The sequence below is a fragment of the Cariama cristata genome, unplaced genomic scaffold (genome assembly GCF_000690535.1).
Source record: "Cariama cristata isolate BGI_N322 unplaced genomic scaffold, ASM69053v1 scaffold14743, whole genome shotgun sequence".
NCBI lineage: Eukaryota > Metazoa > Chordata > Aves > Cariamiformes > Cariamidae > Cariama > Cariama cristata.
The window spans coordinates 92,616-117,467 of record NW_009610294.1 but is presented as its reverse complement, the minus strand read 5'-3'; the positions used below and the strand labels follow the sequence as shown (position 1 = coordinate 117,467).

Genomic DNA, 24,852 nt, shown 5'->3' with positions numbered 1-24,852 from the left:
CCACATCAACTCAACACTCAACGCATGTCCCAGGGCAGACACCACCCCAGGCACCAGCAGCCCCATCCCACCCAGGCATGAAAGCAAGGCACGCAGGCAGCGGAACAAAGCACGTGGCAGATGGGCACCTTCCTTTTGCATATCTTCTGGCACGCAGTTTTTCCAAATGCAAGTTAGGGCATTAAAATGGCAGAAAATCATTTTTGTGTGACACTAGTTCTTCCTCCACTTTCATGAATTAATTCAAGTGTGCTTTGAGTTGCTGAAGCAATACCTGGTTTTCAGCCCACTAGTGAAGAAAGTGGCTTGTGTTTAAACCCGATTCTTGATTAAGTATTTCTTTTGGGAACAGTCAATAGCATCTGCTCCACGCTGAAGACAACAGCACAGTCTGTTCCACAGCATTTTCTTCTAACATGATAACTACAACCAACTGCTAGAACATTAGGATAAAGACATTTGGTATTTTTTTTTATTTTTTTTTTAATTTTATTTTTACTGTGGATCAGAGAATCATTGTTAGTTTATACTAAAAACGCTACTGATAATCTTTGATAAAACACACCAGAGAAACTGGAAACTCAACTGAACAGCAACAGACAACACAAACAATAATTTGAAGTTTACAGCTCAAATAAAACTGACTGCCATCAAAACCAAACTCCTTGATTTTCCAAGCACTGTTTGGCACTTAACAGGTCTTTATACAGATACAAAAACCAAAGAGAGAGGTGTCCCTTCTCACATCCCTCACACAGCAACTCTGGGTGCTGGAGGACTCGAGGGGAACAGAGAACAGAAGGTGGTCCTGCTGTCCCTAAACATCATCCTCCATTGCCCTGCTCAACACCGAGCGTCTGGGGCTCAAGGGGCAACCGCTCCTTTACACTACAAAAAGTCCCAAAAGCATCAAGCAGGACGGCAGCCTCGTTGCCCTGCTCAACAGACCAACACCCAACCACCGCAGCTCCACAATGAGCCGGTGAAGAGGAGGTTACGGCACAGAAAGGTACCCGAGCCCGTTAGCAGGGGGAGCGTGTTCACCGCAGGAAGGGCACACTTCTCATGCCAAAGATCTGCTTGGTGATTCTGTAGCTTTTAGCTTTTCTTTTATATATGTCTGACTTCTGCAGGCAACCCCACATTTGAAGAAAATTGGTGCTGGGTGGCTGGAGGATTTATGTTTCAGTAACACTGACAGGCTTTCGACGTAAATCAGGGAATCTGGAAGCTCATCACAACCTAAGGTGCAGTAGTGCTTCTTGATAAAAGTACTTTTTAAGCAGCAAAGATGCAGAGGGTGACCTAGTGCCCAATAACTGTGTCCCTTGAGAGGTTTTGGGATGTCTCCTGCTTCAGCTGTATTACAAAACCAGGCATTTGATACCACGATTAACATTTCTCTTTCCCAAATCTTTTTATCTAAATGACTGCTGCTATAATTGCTCTGCTACGCGACTGGATCTCCCTCAGCCATTGCGTGCAGCAAGCCTCACCTCACTCCGTGCGACCTGGCCGTGGGGACAGCCCGAAGCATCGCGGCTTTGAAAAATGAGAAGTGAAACCTGCTGTGGGAAATCACCGAAGAGCCTGTGCAACTTTGGTCCTCAGAAATCCCTTACAGGTGGGAGTGTGACCACAGATGCGACTGAGCCTCCCTCGGAGGATAGCATCTGTACTCCCCTGGCCACGGCCATGGCTGCGTAAAATGCAACTACAGCTGAACAAAGACAGAAAATCCCAACTGAGGGAGCATTTGGATGCAGAACAGAAACACGGCCACAACGACTGCAGCGGCTCAGCTGTGAAAACAAGCTTCTGTTCTCCTACAGACACCTCCTCACCTGCTCACCGGCAGCACAGGTACCCTGGGTCCAGCACAGGGCTTGGCCTGGCTTCCCGCCACTCACCCCTTCCTGCGGGCCAGAGTACCCCCCCCCCTTTTTTTTTTTTTTTAAATGGTTTCAATCATTGCTCTCAGTTTGCTCAAGAGTGGAGAAGAAACTTCACTGCCCTTTCCCCCCAAGGAAGATACGGTTTCTGACCCGGGGGCTCTGCCAGCCTCTGCCCATCAGGGCCTTTCACCCTTGGTACTGACCCTTCCCCTTTCTGGGCTTCCCACTCAATCAGAACACCATCATCTGCGTTTTCTTTCTTTAGAAGAAAATTATTGAGATAATTTCTCCACCCAGCCTGACACTTGCGGTATGCTATCAGGACAGGCAGAGCCTTTCTAAATCCCTGTGGTCCGAAGTCTCACTCGAGAAGGAATTTCCAAGGAGTAAAAAGGTTTCACTCCCTTTGACAGTGCCGTTTCACAGCCAGGCTACCAAGAAGCACCCTGTCTTCTTACTTACGTGGCACAAAAGCAGCCAGATCGTCTTCACCACCATCACAAGCAGACAAACGCAAAGGCTCACCAGCCTCAAGTATGAGGAACCTTGGCATCCGCAAGGCCACTGCCGGGGAGGTGTCACCCTCCATCTGAGCTCCCCTTGGTACAGACCGCTTCCCCCATAGCTCCAGATACCTCTTTAGCAAAAGCGATGCCATCCCGGAGGCACCGAGGCAATGTGCTGTTCAGAGGAATGCCACTACAGCCACTGCCCACCCAAATCCGGGCAAGGTCCCTGCAGGCAGCACATGGAGTCACCCACACCATGAATATAAAGGGTCCTTCAAGACACGGCACCCACACGCGTGACTCTCTCCTGCCATCCTCCCACCTCCTCTGGAATCTCTACAACCAACAGATTTCAGCATCCATGCGGAGTACATGGCACCTGCCCACCCCCTCCCCAGGTAGCCCCTGCACCCTGGGCCCTCCTTAGCCCCAAATCTGCCACATCTACGTTCTGAAAGACGTGTCCCTTTGTCACATTCGTGTTCACGGCCTCGCCCAGCAGAAAGCAGGTCTTCTTAATGGGGGCGAATGAGCAGAAACTATATAAAGGAGGAAGATCTGTCCCAGTACACTGGTTAAAACTTAGCAGGTCTCAATGCCTATGCCTGAAATAACCGTGTTACATGAACTCTTCCTTCTTATTCACAATGGCTGTTTCAACCACATTTGATTAATATTTTCTTCATAAGGCATATGATTGCAATTAGCATTTCAAATTACCATAGGGACATCTCTACAAACAGTCACAGATGGGAGGACTGCTAACTTTAGATTTCCCTCTGCAAGAACAAGGATCGGGAGGAGGGGAGAGACTGTTTATAAAGTGCTCTAGCACTGGTGACACACTCGGAGATTTCAGGCCTGCAAAGCTCTGATCCTTTTTGTTAAGTGAGCTTCGGTTACGGCACGCACCGGGAACTGCTCCGCAGGGCATGCCTGAGGCACAAGGCGCTCGAGTGCCTTCATGTAAAGATGCAGGAGTCGCTACCTATTCCTCATTAGTTCACAGGTGCTCCCTAGAACGGGAACGTACAAAATGCAATGTAGCCAGTGAGTCACTCCAGATCCTACTCACGACAGCCGGGAAAAAAATCCTTCAGTCAAAGCTCTAAATCAGCCTCCTCCCATCTCAAAGGGACATGGACCAAAGAGCGAAGCCATCACAGGGGCACAGGCCAGCACAAGGGGGATGAAATCTCGTCTTTGCAGGAGTTGCCACACGTGTTATTTCACTCAGCTCAGGCTAACTTGAGGGGGGATTACTCCCACCATGAAACCTTGCTGGACCACACCGGTAACGGGCTGACAGCGGATGTCTTGCCGTGGCAAGAACATCTGACTCCCAGCCTCTCTCGGAGGAGGATGCCGATGGTCTGACCTGGAGGCAGAGGCTCTGGATGAAGCAGGCAGACAGCTCACCGCTGCCGGCTTTGCTCAGCAGGCACCGGAGCTGGCAGCCAGCCCTGACCCCTCCCAGCTCAGAGCATGGGGTGTTACAAGAAAGCAGGCAGAGCAGGCAGGCAGGAGGAGCGAGCAGCCGTCCCTGCTTCGCTGCCCTTCCCAACGCTTCCGCAGCGCCGGCCGGATCGCCCCACTCACCGTCTGCCACGGGTGCCTTCACGGGCTCGATCCTGGACACGATTTCTGCCAGGTCCGTAAAAGAGGTGGTGGGACAGGTCACATTCTGAAACACAGTGATAAGTTTTAGGTATGTTAACAAATCTACACAAAAAATCCACACAAGTCAAGACTGTATAAAAATGATATTGAACAGACAAAGCTCCAGACACACAAATTCTCCACAACTGCCCCCTCAAAAGCCGTTACTTATGACTGAGTAATTCTCAAAGCAACTCTCCTGATGCAGGTCTGGTGGCAGAGACGGGATTCCCAAGTGCAAACTGTGTGACAACCTCTAACGGCTCCTTCTCTATCCATGCAACAAGAAGCCTTATTAAAAATTTAGCAAACTATAGAAAAGACCACAAAGAGAAGAACCAGAGGGTCTGGACTCCGTGACAGACAGCGCTGACTTTACTTGGTTGTTCTCCATCACTGTTCCTTCATAAGAGGGACCGGCTGGGCCAGGTGCAGCCCCCAGGGAGCTTTTGCCTTCCCTTGGGAGAAGGAGAAAGGGCCCAGTGCCCAGGTGGGACACAGCACGTGGTCCAGCCCTGGGTCTGCAGAGTGATGCCATGGGGGGCTGTATGGACAGGAGGGCAGCAGCCGAGGCACTGGGGTGACCAGGACCCCCCCGGGGACCCCAGCAAGCCGTGGAGCTGGAGGTGCTGCAGCAAGCAAGAGCCGGAGGTAGGTGGTCCACCCGCAAGGAGAAATATTTCCCTCTTTCAATAAACCCTTCCTATTTTCACTCTGTCTCACCCAAGCAGTGGGTTGAGTGTTCTCTATTTTGAGAAGTTGCCTGCTCCAGTTTCTCCTCTAATAAAACCCAATTTTGACATTTAAGAACCGTTTTGGTCTTCCCGCATGCCATGCTGTGAGCAGCCCTACCTACCTCCTCTGGGCCAGGCACAAGGTCACCAGATGGAAACCTGAACACCTCTCACCTTTTTTTTTTTAAAAAAACCCAGTGATTTTAATTAGTACGATAGCAACCTCCACCCCAGAGGAGTGAGACGGGGAAGGGCTGGCAGGGGGCACGTTATTGACACAGGACTGCCGGGAACTGCTGTGACAGTCCTCTTTCTAAATGCCCAGACCTGCCCACGTGCTTCCAGACAGGGCAGTTGCCTAACACAGAGTTTTTATGAGCAATTCTTTGCTCTTCTGGCAAGAGCACCGATACTATGAATCATACAACCCCAGTGGGGGTCACAGCAGAAGCCCATTACAGCTGCAGAAGATTGCTCCCCGTTGACCTTTAATCCGTAGCTAACTTTTGATGTAATTTAGTACAGCTACAGCAAGGTGCAGATCCAGGACAAACAGCTAGTGGGGAGCGGTGGACAGAGAAAAGTCCAGAAGGAATTAAAAAATACCTGTATGAAATGAAACAGCAGTAGCTTAGGACACACACTTTAAAATATAAAGAAGCCAGGAAGCTCAGCAGCTCAGTGTGACCATTAAGGAACCGTTAAGAAGGGCAAATCAGTCCAGTCTCATTTTGAGCATCCAACCTGAACAGTCCCAGTGAAGCGTTTGCAGAAGGTTGATGTCCAGGACAGGGGAAAAAAAAAAAAAAAAGTATCTATATCTTCATTGTGTGCCATATGACTAAGCAAGGGCTATGTACAAACTCTGGTCACCAAGTAGACACAGCAACGTCCGAGGCAATTGCCTGTACCCTAAAAAAGGTGGACTCTTAGCAAGCAGACAACGCGGTTGCACAGAGCACTCAGGCAGACACGTGCCGGGCTGTCCTTGGGAGCAGGGAACAGACAGGGACCAGCTTTGGAGGGGACAAAAGTCCAGGGCACTGTGCGAACAGCTGAACAAAATCCTGCAGTGACCGTCACCAAAAGGTGCTTCGGGAAAACCAGCGTCAGCTCACGTGCTCCCGCAGACGAGGTGTGAGGAGAGATGAGTATGAAGGCAATCGTAAATGTGACCGTACCCACGGGAGCTTCTGTTACGGTCGCTGACGTACAGACAATCCCACGTGTAAGCCCGTCAGAGGATGCTTGGGGAGGCAGCTGCACCCCAAAGCTTTAGCACTAAAACTGGAACTCCACTTGTGGGAAACCAGGTGTTTTCCCATGCTCATCTGACCCTTTGCAAACAGGAATTTAATGTTGAAGCACTTCCTCTTACTACTTTTAAGGACAAAACCACACTCCCATCAGTTAACACAAGGCAAAGAAGTGTCCCAGATTAATTTGAAACCCACTCTAAAACCTTTGTGCTGGTATTTTTTTTTTTCCAAGGAGTAAAGTATTCTCTTCAGCATAGTCTTTATTAAATAAATTAGAGGAGAAAGACAGTTACTATTGTAGTCTGCTAGATTATATTTAGCTTTGACTATGAATAACACTTCAGTAGACAAAACTTCCCTGAGGAGATCCAATTAAAGGTACTGCGTTATTCTCTGCTGGGGAAGAGTAAGGGTTGTTCACGTGAAGTTTATGTAAGGTTCCTGTTGTTTGTGTCTTCAGTATTTGCATTTTTGAGACAAGATAAACAGTGATTGAATGATGAAAGCAAAGGAAAAGTATCTAAATGATTAAAATATCCTGAGTTTTTAAGTAAAAATTCAATGCTTACGACATGGAAACAAGATGATAAGAAACTACGCTCAGCTCTCTCAGATGTCGAACACTCCAGAAATAGCTGAAGAACTCAAACATACAAAGCATCAAAACCTTCACTAATGAAAGGCAAGTTAAAAATATCAGCTGTTATCCTTGGAAGATAGCAGAACTAAAGGACTTAAGTGAATCTAATGGACTAAGAAAAAAAAAGACAAACACCCCAGTGGGAGCCTGCAATGCTTGTTATTTTGTAGAAATAAATCTACTGAAACAGAAGTCAGATGAAAAAAAAATCTTGGTTTTTACTGGACTCCAGAGTTTTCAGAGGAAAAGCAGAAGATCTCCTAGGTCGTGGGAGTACAGCCCGGAGCCGAGCCTTAGCGTCAGGTTGGGGGAACGCACAAAGCTGACGGTTCCCGCTCCATAACCCAGGCAGTTTGTTGGGTCACTCTCCCGAACTCATTCTTTTCACGCTCTTGGCATCTGAGCAATCGGCACTTTCTGCCTTGTTATCCAGTGTGTACACAGAAACGCAATGACAGGCTATGTCTACAAAGAGTATGTGACATATTTGATTTCCAGGGCAGTCGAAGGGCCATAAAACCCAGGGTAGATTGTGATAAATGTTCAACATGCTGCTTGATGCACAGCTGTAATATCATGATTTCATGGAAATATTAGCCTGACCTACTGTATCCCATATAAAGGGCAATTTTAAAATAAGTCTTCTTTAAAAGAAGCATTTGTTACAGCAATGAATGCGTTTGAGCTTGTTACTAGTTGGTGATAAAAGTTGAAATAGGACACCTAACCATTTCTGAGACACACACAATTTTCTCTCCCTTGACTTCTCCTTATGGCTATTAATACACAAAACCAAACTTACAACTACTCTGAACAGAAGGTTTCAGAGACAGAACGGGCACCCATCTTCCGCAGCTCAGAGTAATCTCTTTCCTACTGCAGGTCATCTTCCCAGTAAGAAATAACAAGCTGGTGAGTTCTGGGGCTCCTCAGCCTACTCAGATCACCAGCTCGTTTCCCACAAAGCTCAGTCCCTTTGTGCTCCTCCCAAAGCCACTCACCCTGCCCGACAGCTTGGGTGGCATTCATCTGAGGCTGGGAAGTCAGCGCTGAGAGTCCCCTTGGCTCCCTCCACGCGGCCGGAGCCGAGGTGCCATTCATCTTATCCCAAAGGAGCCATTTCCATGTCATCGGGTGACTCACACCCGACAGAGCTCACCTCTCTCCGGTGACAAATGGGGGTCTTGGGCAACCAGCTCAGCTGTGGGCGTCATCCACCCCTCGTCGCTGGGCTAATGTCCACCCCTGCAAGCACTGCCCTTCCTCTCCCCTTGCTCACGCCGTCTCACTCCTAGCAAAAGTGCTTGGCCACCAATCTCTGGAAGAGCTGCAAATCCTCAATGTCATTTTTCACCTCTATTGACTTTCCCTAGTGAGGCTCACTACAGTTATGATACATTTTGGCAATCACTTAAAATATTACTGCTCATTTCCCTATCTCTAAAAGATGTCAAAGATGAATTACCGGGTAAAACATGAAGCCTTTGTAGCACTTGGGTTTTAAATCAGAGGAATTCAAAGGAGGGTAAGGATAACAAGCCAATATATTATAATATTGTACCCAAGTCCTCAAAAAGGTGGTAACTGTTTCTTAAAAACAACTGAAACTTCCCCGCCAAGAAACTCAGTCAGCCCACTGAGTTATGAACCAACTCTGGAGGCTGATCTCAATCCTTAAATTGTAAAACCAAGAGATTTTTATCCTGCTTTTGAGTAGGTATCTTTAATGGGACTATAACCACACAGCAACCCTATGTAGCCTGTAGCTGTACCATAACCAGGCATTTACCATTAACTGCTCGCAGGCGCTGAAGTGGGCAGAACAAGGTGTGTGAAACCCAGCACCTCAACAGCACTGCAAGCTTCTGCGGAGCCTTAACGATGGCTCTACAAAATGCCTTTTCTAATAAAGGAGTAAGGAAGAAAAGCAACAGAGCAGGAAGTCTACATCCTTGCAGGGATTTTAACTCTTGGCTAAAAACACATCTCCAGCAAGGGTTTAAATTGAGTTTTCTGGAAGCATCTGAGAACTCTTTGAGTCACATCCTGAAAGCCAGCAATGGCTGAGATCAATGCCAGCGCTCCCGATTCACATCCTCTGTGACGAGCACCGGGCAGCTGGTGGGAGAGCGCCGCTGCCCCGGCAGACCAGTTTCTAGTAGTAAGAACAATATCCAGGTACCACCTAGAGTTTCTGGCACAAGAATAAATGAAAAATCATTCTTAAAAGGTTACTCGTGCCTACTCAGCATTACTCAGGGAAGCAGCCCACAGGCGCATTCAAGCGATGGGTCCAAATGTAGCCCATCACCTGGAACCACAGACCATCCTCTCTCACAGGACCTGCAGGGCACAGTCACAGCCTCTGCGCCAGCGCTCGGTGCAGGAGGCAGCTCAGCCGGCAGCACTTAGTGCCCTAAAGACTGCTGACGCACACGGTGAAGGAAGAGACGTGAAGGTGGGCATGTAAACCTGTACGCATCAGCTCTGCCTCTTAGACCATGCTGGGTACTGGTGAGCATCCTGCCTTCCTTCGAGGACATTTGTGTTGTGAACACTTCCAGGTTACAAACACGGTATCAAGAACCTGTTAGAACGAAACTGCAACAGGAGAGCTGCCCTACAGAGTGCTACGTCAGTCCTGGGGGTTTCAGAGACCCCCATCGTACTTCCTGAGGATACAGACGGATCTCTGCATGGGCACGCGTCAGGTATCAGGGACGGACAGGCAGACATCGGGGCGTGGGCTCTGGCAGAGCACGCTTTGGCCATGCTTGGACCTGGTGATCAGAGAAGCGCAGGACCTCATTCCTCCAGGCTATGGTTCAAGGAGAGAAGTTTCTGAAAAACTGATCATACCTTTTCTTGCCTAAAATACAGTTTTAACTAATACATGCATGCTCACAATAAGGATTTGAGGCAATCAATCATTCTCTTTCGTATCCCTGAGCAGTTTTAGGGCAGTACGCAATCTGCCGTGCATCATGTGGCTCTTGCAGAAGAGTGCATTTAAACCGAACCCTTACCTCAGTTTTGGATTTGCCAGTCTCTTGCCTGTCTCTCAGCATCTTGTCAAGGACTCCACTCCTGCACCAGACATTAAATACGGTTTTCCCATGCTGATATCCCACTTCCTGGAAAAAAAAAAAGAGTCAGAGGAAAAAAGTAATTAATAACTAAAAAACCATTATGTCACATCATCTGCAAATGAGTAGGAAATCAAAGCCAGGATGTACTTTCGGTACCTTCCAGCCTCAGCTACGTAAGCTGTTCAGCCTAAGAATCAGGGGAACAATTAAGCAAACGAGGTGCTATTTGAAGTCCAAATGCTAACTTGACCTCTGACCCCACCCTATGCAATGAAAAGTGCCACCTGACACAACTATTTTTACAGCAGTGGCTTCACGCAGGCTGCTCACAGAACAACGCCGTATAAAGAAAAGCTCAGGACGCAGATGTATATGTCCCTCCAGTACTGGGTCTTTCTTTGGAAGAAGGTAACAACGCAAAATAATTTGTGTCTTCTCCCCTCTTGGGTCAAGAAAAGCCAAGAAAAGAAAACTTCTCTAGCAAAGCAAAGTTACCGTAGGGCCTCGGTTCCAAAATCACTTGCAATAAGTTAAGGCACGCAGCTCTGAACACACAAGTGTCAGTTTGCTGGGGTGGAAACGATGGCACATCGACACCACCAAACCCACCAACTCCATGTTCCTCTCGTTTAAAAGTATAAAGTAATCTGCGCTTGGGATAATAACATGGCACTGCGTCATTAGTATGGAAACAACTGGAAAAAAATAAACTGGTGGAGTCAAGTTTTACTCTTTTTCTAACAAGACAGTAGAAATGGTGTTGAAAAAGCAAATCGAAAGGGCAGAGCAACAGGTGTCTGGGCTTCTGGGTCCTATTTCCAGCTCTCGCACTAAACCTCAGGCTTGCGTGGCAACTCCGAGCGCTGGAAGCAGCCCTGGCTGAGCTGGGATTGTCTCTCCTCTGGTTTTTAGACGAGGGTTCAAAGCACGGGAAGCACTCAGGCTGGAATTCACCTCTCGTAATCTATCACAGCTTCTCAGCCCAGGGTGGATGTGATTACTGAGGAGGAAAAGGGACCTGACAGACCTACAACTGCCTGGGTCACACTGATCCAAAATAATGGTGAGAACCTGAGCTCTGGGCAACGACATGCAGCCGACATCGCTTTAGGCTGATACAGAGGAGGGGGGGTGGCGAGACAAGGGGATTTTTGTTCTTTTGAACACGCTGAATGGTTATATGGTGCCCATTGCTGTTTTCTGTAAAATCCAGGTACATAGCTGAAATTAAAACCCCTGCTACCTCAGAGCCTGTAACGATAAAGGAATGCCTAGATTGCCCTTGCCTTTAAGGTCAGCACAGTTTAAAGCTTCCCCGCGGACAGAAGTTATTTAGCTACGCTGCAGGGCATGAGAACCCAGGAGGGTGCTGCCCCTCCATACGTGCAGTGTCTCGTGCCAAGAACTCGCTCACAGAAAGTGACATCTTTGAGAAACTGCACTTTTCTGAAGTTTTAATCCACTGAGAAGAATTCGCCTGGTGTCTTTAAATCTCTTTAACGACACCGAATTAGAGACAGAACAATGATTTGACAGTTTACTATCTGTTACTGTGATGAACTACCAGACCTTTTTGTCAAGGTTTTCAAAACAGCCAGGGCACTCCATCTAGCAAAGAATATTATTTATCAGCAAAGTCTTAGATCCACCCTTGGCAGACAGCACTGTTTGCCCAGGAGCTATGAAACACCAAATATCCTTGAGAAAACATTTATCCTGGGGAAATCAGCTGGTGGTTTGGAATAGCTGCTGTTTGGTCCTAAGGACTCTCTCGAATGTGAATCTGCAGGGCGTAACTGTATTACTGGTTTTGTTTAGTATTCGTAAGACGGTATCAGAGAAATCAGTCTGCAGTCTAATGAGTATCACAGGTTCTCGCTACATCTATAAAAGAGATTGGCTTAAAGAAAAATTGGTGGTGGTGGGAGGTCCAGCCAAGGAGAAGAGCAAAGCCATGCAGAAACACCTGAAGATGGAAGATGCTAGCACGGCTGAAGCAGGCAAAGGATGGAAGGACAGTAAAGTAACTTCCTTGGCAGAGACAATGAGCCAGAATTGCTATCGTTACCTCAACCTGGGCAGAGACTTTTTGGTTGTGACGCTGAATTATGTCACTCAGACAATTCAACTGCACCTCTGGAGTCAGTTCTTCCCATGCTGGTTTCTGATACATAAACAAAACTAAAGCCCAGAGACGTGTAACCTGGCACTGCCCGTTTTTCAATGTCCTTCCACTGACATTGGTGCCATTTTCCTGATACTCTATCAGGTGCAGAGGAACCGTGGATGATATTTTTTATTAACAGAAGTGTTGAAATGTTAACCGAGCCAGATATTTTAGCATGTTGCCCTCCATTTCAGTGATTCATGGCCTCCCCTACAGACTTCTTGAAATCTTTCACGCTACAACAAGCTACATAATGAAGGGAAAGAAATGACACCATTTGACAAACCCCAACTGCCCAAAGCAGCTCAGACACCCAAGAGTTTTTACCAAGCAGCTGAGCAAGAATTGCCGTGAAACAGAGCGAGGCAACCGATCCGTTCACAGGTCATTATACAATCAAGATTACTAACGCGATTTCTGCTGTTAATCCAATCTCACAGCCATGATATCATTCCACAGCATTATTTAGCGGCAGTTATTCACTCTGTGCCAACTGCCTTCCCTTACTCTCCGACAGCTTAGGCACTAATTAGCACCACAAACCAGCAGATTCCTGTGGAACAGCAATAAGGGGGAACTGCCTTCCCCGGGATGAACTTACACAGATTTCATCAAATTTCCCAAAGTCCAGGGTACCGTATCGGTCAATGGGCGGCCGGATATACTCGCAGTAATCGCTGTTCTTCACCATCTCCAGCTGCCGCACACAGCACACGTACGCAAGCCGCGTCTGGATCTCTGCCATATTCAGCACCTGCCAGCCAGGCCAGACACACCAATCGTGATTAATTCAGAAATTTAATTTCAGAATATGTTCTGTATTCACAATGGGGAAAAAGAAAGTTATCTTTTTTTTTTTCTTTTTTTTTCCCCAGGAGCACACCGAACCCTGCTGAAGCCTTCACACATCAGCACCTCCATCTGCTTCCCAGGCAGTGTGGACAGGCAGCCAATGAGTCTGCACAATCAACAGCAGAAAGCGAAGTGCCTTCAAACACAGTTCTGCAGTTCAAGGTTGAACAGAGTCTTTCATTCCAGGGTACAGTGGTACCTTAAGAGACAGATCTGTGCTGAAGTGAGAGGACCACAGTGATCCTTCAAGGCAGAAACCAGTGATGATCTTCATAGTACCAGGGCAGAGATTTCACAGAATGGTTGAGGTTGACAGGGACCTCTCGAGATCATCAGGGACCTCTCAAGATTATCTAGTCCAACTCTCCTGACCCAAGCAGGGTCAGCTGGGGCAGGCTGTCCAAGACCATGTCCAGCTGAGTTTTGAGTATCTCCACAGATGGAGATTCTACAACCTCTTTGGTTGGCCAGCATTTCACCACCCCCAGTTTAAAAAAAAAAGAAAAAAAAAAAAAAAAAAAAGAGTGTTTTCTAGTCTTCAGAAGGAATCCTCTGTTTTCATGTGTGCCTGCTGCCACTTGGGCAGTTGTAATATTTCACTGGGCACTACTCAGAAGAGTCAGGGTCTTCCACTTACCCCCACCAAACACTCCCACTACGTGCTGGGAGCAGCACGGCCAGCTCTGCCAAGGCACAGCAGGGCACTCCACAGCTGCACCAACTCCAAAAGGCCACTTCCCACGGAAGGGAGTTATCACAGAGGAAAACTTTAGATTACAGAGCAGTACACACAGTTTGTATTTTTCCCCAACTGTAGGAAGCATAAACAAATATTTTACTTCCAATTCCAACAGGGGAATGTGTTAATTGTAGTTGGGAGGGAAGAAGAAAAACCAGCATTCACTTGAAGGACAGCTGCAGAGCCAGGCAACTTAGGAAATGCAGAAGAATAAGCAACAGAGAACTCTGCAGCCCCACATTTATCAGTAGTAGTAATGTTAATTACTTCTTAGTGCTAAAATCTCCCTAAATCAACAGTTCAGAGACATAAAGGATAGAAACAGTGATTTGGACAAAGTTACTACTTTTATTAGCAAAATTCATAAATTCTCACTTTATCAAAGCTTACTGCATCTCTAAGAAAAGGTTTCTCCACTCTAACAATCCTACCATCCCCTTCCCAGACCAGGGCTCTACCCTCTCCCCTGTCACTGCCCTTCCTTTGGTGTCAGGGCACTGCCCAGCTCTCTTCGTCCACAAGTAAGAGCTCAAACCCAAGACAGATGATGGTCTGTCACTAGGCTTGCTCCCTGAATGAACCAGGGCAAGGTTCCTGCTCTGTACATAAAAACAGCTGCCATTTTAATATAGTCTACAATACCTTGACTTTCTCGGCCAGTGGATTCCACCTCTTCCAGAGCAGCCACCAGCCAGACAAGCAGTCGCCGTAGTTGGTGAGATCGGTCTCATCCCGGCTCCCCACATCGATCGCGATCACCACCTTTGCGCCCATGGACCTCGCAACATCAGCTAGTGGGAAAGGAGGCTGTATCAGTACCAGTGCCGCCAACCCTGGTGCTGCTCAGCCAAAGCTTACGTACAGCCCGCTAGGGAGCACATAACCTGACATCGTACCTACCAGGAGCGTCTCAGAACAGCCTCAGATATAAACATTTGCAGCAACAATGCCAAGAGACCATTCCCCCCTCGGGGAGGCCCCTACCCTACCTGCTCCATTTTAACAGAGAGATCAGGTTTGAGACTGCCTAAGGAACCTGAAGGTGCACAAGTCTATGGGACCTGATGAGATGCATCCGCGGGTCCCAAGGGAACTGGTGGATGAATGGCTAAGCCACTGTCCGTCATATTTGAGAAGTCGTGGCAGTCCGGTGAAGTTCCCGCTGACTGGAAAAGGGGAAACATAACCTCCATTTTTAAAAAGGGAAAATAGGAAGACCTAGAAAATTACAGGCCAGTCTGTCTCACCTCTGTGCCCAGCAAGATCATGGAGCAGATCCTCCTGGAAACAATGCTAAGGCACATGGAAAATAAGGAGGTGATTGGTGACAGCCAGCATGGCTTCACTAAGAGCAAATCATGCCCGACAAATTTGGTGGCTTTCTATGACAGGGTTACAGTGTTGGTGGATAAGGGAAGAGCATCTGATGTCATCTACCTGGACTTGTGCAAAGCATTTGACACTGTCCTGCATGACATCCTTGTCTCTAAACTGGCGAGACATGGATTTGAGGGATGGACCACTCAGCAGATAAGGAATTGGCTGGATGGTTGCACTCAAAGAGTTGTGGTCAATGGCTCAATGCCCAAGTGGAGACCGGTGACGTGTGGCGTTCCTCAGAGGTCGGGATCGAGACCGGTGCTGTTTGACATCTTTGTCAGTGACATGGGTAGTGGGATGGAGTGTACCCTCAGCAAGCTGGCCAACGAGACTAAGCTAAGGGGTGCAGTTGACACGCTGGAGGGAAGGGCTGCCATCCAGAGGGACCAGGACAGGCTGGAGAGGTGGGCCCGTGCAAACCTCAGGAAGTTCAACAAGGCCACGCTGTCACCAGAACCCATGCGAAGGCAGCAGCAAAAGTGTACGGCAGGGAGCAGGGGAGAGGAGGTGGGACACGCACAGCTCGAGTCCACAGTCACACCACATTTTGTATAACGTGAAAGAGCACATTAAACCCACATTAATTCTACCTCATGCAGCTGTTCTTATGAGAACAAAAGATCTGGGGGACCTGTAGAGAGAACAAGTGGCCTTACAGAGGAGAGTCAGCAGTGCAGGGGTCAACCCTGCAGGTAGAAGGTAATAAAGGAAAGGAGCAGCACAGGAACCAGACAGCAAGGAGAGGCTGGGAGGACTTCAGGGATCCAAGAGAAAGAATCCTATTTGGAAGTGGGAGAGAAATGAGGCAACACTTCCTACTTCAAGGTCAGTAAAAGGATAAGCTGCAGCCTTTGGATATGGGCGAGGATGTAGGGAAGTGCCAAAGGAGGGAAGAGAAGGACACATACCTCACAATGAATTTATATTTCTTCCACACCCCCAGAGTCCAAGATAGTTGCAGTTTCCAGAATAGTTATGCGTAGGAAAAACCACAGCTCTGAAGAGCCAATTTAGGTGCTTAATTTAGACACTTATCTAAATCAGATCTGTTCTGTAACTCGGATTTATATTCCTGGGCTTATTCAGTCTATTGTACCTTTTCCACCCTGTGTCACCTGCATGTGTGCTCTTTGCCCTCTCCAGTACGTGCAGGTGGAAAAGGCGCTTTGGTTTGCAATTCATACTTTTGCTTACAGACACAAACAGAGAATGTCAGATGCAGATTTTGGCCATCTATTTTGTGTTATTTCTACTTCTGGGTTTTAGGCAAATATAGCCTTGATGGAAAAATATAGCCTGGGTTTGGCTGGAATGCGTAAACGACTTAGGTTGCTCAGATGCAGAGTCTCTAACTTAGATTCCTTCCTCTTTATTTGTACACAATTATTGTCACAAACTGCAATGACACCACGTATCTCTCTTCTACCTTGGCCTCCCTCCTGAGCCACCCACCTCCCAGTGCTTTCTGACTACGATGACAACCCCGACATAGACCACATCCCCAACACACGCAAGTGAATTCACACGCCTTGGACCCTTTTGGGTTCAGTCCTCTGAACACCCCAAACTCCACATCACTCTTGTGAACAATTCCACCGCTGCCACGGGCGAGCAGCTAACCAAGACACCGACATCTGCCAGCCGAACCCTTCAGACACCAGTCTGAGCGACGAAGAGTTAATGCTGCTGTTTTCCCAGAATTATTTCTTATTCAACTGATACTTTTTGAAAAGAAACTCAAAGATAGACTATATACTTGCAGTTTAATTTCTGCTCTCTCCTTTCAGTGAGCACTAAAATAAATTCAAAATTAGCTTGGAATTATATGTTCAGAATATGTCTATTAGGAAATACTTTGTAACAAAAAATAATCTTAATAAAGCCATGATAAAGCAAACACCTAGGAAACGGAGAACAATGACTCCTGGTAACCATCATGAGATTAAAGGTGTCTGCAATATTTCTCCTTGTTTCTTTTTTGGGGAAAAAAAAAAAAAGAAAAGAAAAGAAGAGGACAATGTTTTGCAGACTGTTTGATGGGCTGTGCTCTTGGTAACTTCTTCCCAACTGATCTCTGCGCCTACCTGGAAGGTTGTTGATATAGCCTCCATCCATCAAGAGATGCCCATCCTTCGGGTCACAGAGGGGAGGCATATACCCAGAGAGGGACATGCTGGCACGGACATATCTCCACAGAGAGCCTGCAGGAATGAGAGGGAGCGAATGGCAACAGCATTAATTACTGCCACAGAGGCGGGGTAGGCTTTTGCACTCATTAAAATAATCGGGAGATAGAGGCTTTCCTGAGAATACTGTTAGAAAGTTATTAAAGCAGTTTATTATTTTCTATACCATAATCCTGGCTAGGGGAAAAAAAAACAAACGTTATTCAGACATAGTATCAGGCAAAGATCTTAGAAACCGCAGGTTTAAGCCCATGCCTCATATTTATTGCCTACACGGAGATTTCAGCATATGCCTGACTGCGGGGACCACCTTTAGTGCTTTGCTGAGCTTACACTGGTAAGGAAAGGAAAAGGCTTCTCCTGGGGACAAAGGGATAGAAAGAATAAGCAGATTGAAGCGCGGCTAAAGCCATTATGTTCTACAGAGATCCACAAACCCCAGACTTTTAGCAGGAGCTGAACATGAAAAATACACACTGTAGAAGCTCCAAAATTCTGTTTTCCCTGCTTTGTAATAAGCAAACGTTTTCACTTGTAAAACCAGCGCAAGTGCATGGTGGTGATCGTCTCTCTTCTTAGGGCATTTCTGTTAATAGTGCTGTAAGGAAGAAAGTTATAATCTTTTAAGCTGTTAGAAAGTTCAATCAAGTAGAAATTGATTGGATCCGTTTCCTGTAAAACATTCTGCTTTAAGGCTCTTCTTTACTGATTTCTCTCTTAACATTTGCGTCAGCTGAACTGGGAAGACACTGCATTTCCAAAGAGACCAAGAGTCTTCTCCGAGAAACCAATCTTTAAAATATCAAAAATAAATAAGACTTGCAGTGTTAGCTCACTTCTCAATAATTAACTACTTGGTGCTTCACACAGCAACTCTTTCCAGCAAACTGGGAATTGATTTTTTTCTTTTCTTTTTAAAATATATACCAGTTCTGCTTCTAATTATAACCTAAGCACTCCTACTGTTCAGGTCAATATTGGCAGATTTGGGTTTTATTATTAATAGTTTTAGTTGAGTTGCAACTTCCACCCAAGCAGAATGCTGACTTCTTGTGTTACACCCCACGGATGAAACCAAGATGGGAAACTGCAGCAGCCGAGAGCTTCCTTCCTCTCCTTTCAGTGAATTCTGGAGACGACCATCACCATCCTCCAGCTGATTTCTGTCCTTATGTTAAACTTCCGCAGGGAGAAGCAGCCGGATGGAGTGAGTTTCCTGACCTCAACTGGCTTCCCTCGCTGCAGAATGGGAATACAAAACCTCTAAGAAAGGTTATTCCTTTTCCTGCCTGTTTTGAGCTCCCCTGGTTGTCCTTAAAAGCCCCAGTGTCAGTGAAATTGTCCTTGGGGCAGGAATGGATAGTCTTACCCGCCCCAGCTCAGAAGACAAAACTTCAGAGACGTGGCAGCAAAGGCTTCACCTACCCAAGGAAATATCTGGGGCACCTGGCAGGCTTGTACTGTCTTCACTGAAGCCTGAGTCACAGCACCATTACCCCAAATAGACCAAAGCTAAATCAGTGTCCCACAGGGCTGCCACCACCTCCTGACAGCAGGGCGGACAGCTCGGATCTTTCTCCTCTGTTCAGTCAGTAAAGCACATTACAGTTTTCCACCAGAGAAACAGAGGACTGGACACAACTGAGAACCTAACCCAGCCTCTGCCTCAGGCCCAGGAGTCTCTTCATTGGGAAAACGGCTTCATTTATGGGGAATTTGAATCTTAAAATATTTTGGTTGCACTAGGTCTGATTTATGGCTAAAACGCCTGCACTTCACAGGATGTTTTAAGGAAACAAAATGGGTCCATTGACACCATTCAATCTCTAAACAGTGAATTCAGCATCTCATTTAGTTTCTTCCCAACAGCTCTGTTCCTTGTTATCTGTGTACAACCACGGTTTGATGCTCAGCAAATCACAGAAGGGAGAAACAAAAGGAAAGACACATTTAAGGGTGAGGAAAATTCCAGGAACAAGGGGTGACACTGAAGTCTCACATCATTATTTAAGACCTGTTGTCAGAGAAGGCCGCCTGCACACTCACCGTCCGTGTGGACCCTCATTGCTGAGGCAGTGATGTCAGTTGTGATAGCGAAGTAAGGAATCCACAGATCCTGCAACAGAGGAGGTCCCAATTTTACTAAATCTGTACCCTTGCATTTAAACTGAAACCCATGCCTAACACAAACCAAAGCAACAACCTCTGGATCTTAACAGACAGAGCTGCAGACACAAACGCCTGCATGGATGGAGAAAAACCCCTCAGCCCTGTGTTTAAGTTCATAAATTTTGTTTCTTATGCAAACATTTCATTCAGAACCAAGGCAGACAAAAGTCCTTATTTCCTTTTTTAAATAGCAAGAAATACTTGTTCCAGAAGACTGTACAGCATACAGAGCAGCACAGAAACCTCATCACTCAAACCAGAGTTCACCTTCTTTCCGATATCTGTTTTTCTTTCAGATGAAACATGAGGCTCTAATGATAACTCTCACCTAAAGAGATCCTTAGGCTGTTTATTGCTGGAGGACACTGTGAATGGAAGACTCACCTTTCATATATTCAGTTCTTATCTAGGTCGCTAAATACCTGCCGCTTTTGGCCTCCCCTGGAGACATAGCACTAAGGTAGACAGACCTTTGATCTCACCCAATACGGCCATTCTTGCGTTTCACCCAACTGTTCCCACCCAACCACTCAGGGTGGTGTTCATCCACCACCTAGAGCAAGCCTTCCAGCATCGTATTCACCATGGATGAGCACGCAACTACTCGGTTCCCTCCAACCCCGACCTAAGACCGTAACAGGCAGCATCTTCCTTGCCTCAGTTCCTGACACACCACAGCCCAAGGCAAAGAGGGAAGAATGTGAGTCATGGCCTCTTGACTGAACGACAACCAATTCGTACCTCGTGGTGATGAAGCTAGGGGTCATTTCAGCGGGAGATGCACAGCAACGCTGCTGAGACCCAAAGCTGCCTAGAGTCAAAGGGGACAACACACAGCTTTGCAGCATTACCTACAGGAACAAAGGATCCTGCAAAGTAGATCTTCAAGAAGACTCCAGAGGTTGCTTAAGATACTAAATAGCAGTGAGGAGTGTGGTACATAAGGAGGATGATATACAAAAAGAATGGCCGAGCTAAGTGCTTTACAAGTTTATTCAACAGGGCTGGACCAAACCAACAAGCCCTGCTCCTGGCAGGGGAAGTTCTCCTTTTTGTTTCACCCATGTCCGTACTCACATCCCACTAGCTGGAAAAACTGAATGGTAAGGTGACCTCCCAACTGCATAGGAGTTTGGTGGAGAGAGGATAGTTTTGGAAAGTCTCGTGGTGTCCAGTGAAAGGGTAGCCTGCAAAGAGGAAGGAGGAGGACTTGTTTGAATAAATTGAACTTATGCCCAGAGAACAGCAGCTGATAGTTCTCTCTCAGTCAGCAAAGCTGAATCAAGACTGAAGAGGTAAACCTGCTTTCCCAGCCAGCCAGTTTGTTCACGGGACGAGGAGTCTGAGCCTTCTCTAGCTCAGTTTTGATGTGCCTTAGACGCAAGCCAAACAAGGGCTCGGACTCCAGCTATCGGTATGAGCTGAGGAGCATTCCCTCTCCGGTCAGTCGGTATTTCTGGTGTTAGTTTCTGTACTGTTCAATATGAAATTCTGAACCACCAGGAAGGAGTCTTTTTTCCTAGTGAGTTTAATCTTTTAAGCAGCTCTGCAAAGATGGTGGAATTGGGGAGGACTAACAGATGCTGCACAAGTATTACAACCCATCTGGTATAAATGCCATAGGAAGGCGGATGAATAAAGTGTGACTACGAAAGTATTAGGGGTGCCTCTCCATGCTAAAGATATTCTGACGATTGCAGATCTCAGTGTAACAACCACATTTTAAGCAAAAATAGGGGAATGGGGAAAGAAGTCTATCTGACACTTCCTTTCATATTCATGCAAACACATGCACGAAGGAAACTAAACCAAGACCTATCACGCTATAATACAGACTGCATTTCTCAGGTATCGTTCTATTTATTTTGGAGACAGAACTTTATTCAAGTCTGAAACAGGACTTGATCAAAGTCTTTTCTGATTCCTCACACCTGAACCTCCAGCTGAGATGACTTGCAAGAGCATTTTGTGCTTCTGGCATGGGGGATAAAAATTCCAGAGCCTGGTGCTCTCCTGGAAGGATGGGTAATTTCAGAGGAAAATAACAGTATTTCTTGAGAAATCTCTTTCCAGCGCCCTGTCCTGGATTTCGGTGTGTTTTCCTGGAAGAACTTACACAGGCTGATCAATTCTCGTGGAGCCCCTCTGGCTGACAGCTGTAGCAGCAATCACGGGGGTTGCTGGTAACCAGGGCTACCCCACAAACGGCACTGCTGGGAATCGGGAGACGCCTACGTTACAAAGGTTGTTAACAGAGCAAATTTAAGAGAAAATGGAAACCTCCCTTTCAATGTCAGAAATAACAGTTCAACGTAAGTGCTTCTGCTCCCGGGCTGTGACGCAGAAGAGGGATGAGGACACGTGCGAGAAGTGCAGGAGTGCCACCTCACAGCCATGGGTGGTAAAAAGGAGGAGCTGGCCCAGTGCTTCCTAATTTTAAGCTTTTATAGAGACCCAAGGGCCAATACCCACCCCAGCCCCTCGGGTAGGAAGTTCTCAGGTTCTGCTGCGATCACTGGGGATCCTCCCAGGAAGGAGCGGTTGTGGCCAAGCATCCAAACACACCCTATGTTTGTAAGGCTATAATTAACTCTTATTAATAGGTATTTCCAGTTGGAAATCATTGCTACGCACTCCCCTCCAAAAACATTCCAACTACTGAGAGAAGATGGACGTGTGCAGTGTGGACATTTTGAAACAATGCTTTAAGAAAACATTTGTTCAAGGCTTAATGCTTCTTAGTTCAGCTTCTGCTACTTTATAAGTTACCCTTTACACTTAGGCAGCTTTCGATTTCCATCTGTCCAGTGACGTGACTGGTTAAACTGTGCTGATAACACAAATTGCCGTGACGGAGGAACTGCCTCTTCCCTTGCAGAGCTACACAACCTTTCTCCTTATTTATCTGATGGAAGTCTTCCAAGGTGAGGAAACGCTCAGGCACAGACTGAAGGGTTTAGCCTATGACACTCAGCACGCACGCACCAAGATGATGCTGTTGCATGCCTCGGAACTGGATTTCTCTCAGACAAAACCTTCCTGTGACTGCAAGGTTAGAACAGATCATACAATTACAGTTGTTAAAAACTGTAAGGAAGGAATCTACTGTATCTTAAAGGGAAGTACAATACATTGACTGCTGAAATCAAAAGCAGGGATAGATGGAGGAGAGGAAGCTGGGGTCACCTAAGCTCAGAGGAGATTTTCTTCCATTTTGTCACTCACTCCTCAAAGCTCTGCTCAGCACTATCCTGGAGCCTCACACTGCAATGTACCATCCACAATTCACACCAAGTTAACCAAGAGAAGACCGTGCTTCGCGCCGCTGAGAAGGTCTCAGTGCTTTGCATAAGGCAGGTCCTCAGCTATGTCAAAGCAAGTAGAGAGGAGCTGGTTTAGTCATTGCACATTCACATCTTTTCCTATTAGGCACTGCTGACCTTCTTCAAGATCTTCTTCTGGTGTGCCCTAAGGGTCCCTTAGACCTGATTTGCAGGAAAATAATGATAAAACAGCCTCAGCGATTCTACTTCAGTGACACAATTTTAACTTCTGCTCTCAGAAAACGAGATCACTTTGTCAAGCAGAAGTAGCTACAAATAATCTACTCTTTGTGTTTTCTAAATCCACTAAAATGAAAGAATAGGCTCCTTCCTATATTCACATAACCCCACATTCACAGTTTTAACATGTTTTCAGTCATCCCACAGCCCCGTATCTCATATTAGCAAGGAAGAAAGCTATTTCTGCTACAACAGAATACAGTGGCATCATTTATTATACATAAAGTGAACAGGCAACCTACCTCTATCTGCTTATCTTTGAAGATATTGTTGATGGTGTTGTTAAAAGCCGCTCCAGAAAACATAGAGGTTATTGGATACGTCAAGTCTAGAATAGTCTTAAACACTGAGTTCATAACCTAAAAAGAAGAAGGAAAAAAAAAAAAAAAGGCATTTCAAAGGTAAATATATGCAAGAATCCATATTAATGTGTGCAATTTGAGAGACGTCTTGGCAGCATGTCAAGGGGACAGAAATACAACTACAAAAACTACAACCAGTAACTCCTTGTATGGTGCCATAAATTTAAAACAAAAAGCAGCAAACTCTGCAGTGTTTGCAATAAGGCTACGGAAGAACATACATTTGCATTGCTTCCCTTCTACCCATAAATCAAAACGTCCCTCTAAAGCAGCGTGCACGGGTACAGGTTTCTGCCTTAACAAATGCACATGAATGGTAGAGTTTAAATCTTGATTTATTTTTTTTTAAAATAACAAAACCATATTACTAGTTATCTCCGTCTTCATCATCCTTTCCCCAGTGTACGTGCAGTTCACCAGCATGGAAAAGAAATCATAAATCTGTAACATAGGAATCGATATCTTTGTACATCTCTTCTCACTTATGGATCACACCTGATTTTTCTTCCACTCTTCAATCTTTTATCTGCCTCAGTGTAAGCACTTACAAAAAAGTGTATGTGAGTCTCTGGGACTGCAACAAGGTTCGGTCAGTCACACGTTAAAGAGCTTTAAATACACTTTCTATGTAGCAGTGTCCATTATTTTTCATTCCCAAAGTGAGTTATTGTGCTTTTCACCTGCTGCCTGGCAGCCAGCATTCAGATACCACTACAGACCCTCCACGTAACCTAGATAAACCAAATCACTTTTGATTTCTTAAAGCACTATAGGTACCTGTTGCATTACATAACAACAGCAGGCATTGACAAATGCATCTCTTCTAAACACACGTATACTCTAATCAAGCTTTCACAGATTCTTTTTTTTTCCCCTCCATTTCAAGTGCATTACATCTGTGCACTAACCTACAAGATAAAACGATGAAAATACCTAAACTATATGGTATTATGGCCAATGTATTTGTCCCACAACAATGCTATTGGTCTCTAATCCTAATAAATCCTAACAAAATTCAATGCCTAATATATCACATCATACGCAGTTAAAATGCAATAGAAGACCAAAACACCCAATTAACTCATTTGCAATTAAATAAGGTTTCACTGGATGAAATATTTCTATTAGATCAAATATCTTCTCTCTCTATGTGTTCTCCATAATTTAACACACAACTTGACAGACAATAAGACATTGTACCCAGGCAGAGACCTATAGCATGAAACAGCCTCTAAATCTGCAGTCTCTTAAAGGATCCGTCATCAACATCTGCCCTTTGCTTTACTCTGGCAATGATTTAAAGAAGAGCAGGATTAGCCTGTATTGTCGTGTCCAGCTGCTTTTAAATATATATTAGGTATCTGTCCAGAGAATGTATGTCCAAGTGTAAAAAAAAAAGAAAAAAAAGATGCTTAAAAATATATACATAAACAGGAAATGTGGGAGAATGTAAAAGCCTTAGCGTAAAACCCATTATGAACCTGTCACCTTCATTCACATCTTCAGTTTGGGTCCTGATGGGGGGAGTACAGCGTGCCAACCTAACTACAGACATGCTACCCACGGCTTCAGAGGTAAATGGAATTAGTTTTGTACTTAAGATAGGGATTTGGTCTCTGACATTACTTAGAATTATTAAATCAGGGAAA

The 24,852-nt window shown here is 46.0% G+C and overlaps 1 protein-coding gene across 1 annotated transcript in view; it reads right to left on the bottom strand.

Annotated features, from left to right (window-relative positions):
• The window catches only part of PNPLA7 (patatin-like phospholipase domain containing 7), a gene marked incomplete at its 5' end in the record, with an annotated part of 119,299 nt that overhangs the window by 2,347 nt on the left and 92,100 nt on the right, over positions 1–24,852 (bottom strand). Inside the window, 7 exons of the mRNA XM_009697840.1 lie at positions 4,004–4,088; positions 9,723–9,830; positions 12,554–12,706; positions 14,186–14,334; positions 17,008–17,124; positions 19,156–19,225; positions 23,084–23,200. Coding sequence (XP_009696142.1) covers positions 4,004–4,088; positions 9,723–9,830; positions 12,554–12,706; positions 14,186–14,334; positions 17,008–17,124; positions 19,156–19,225; positions 23,084–23,200 — 799 coding nt within the window. The remainder of the gene's footprint in view (positions 1–4,003; positions 4,089–9,722; positions 9,831–12,553; positions 12,707–14,185; positions 14,335–17,007; positions 17,125–19,155; positions 19,226–23,083; positions 23,201–24,852) is intronic.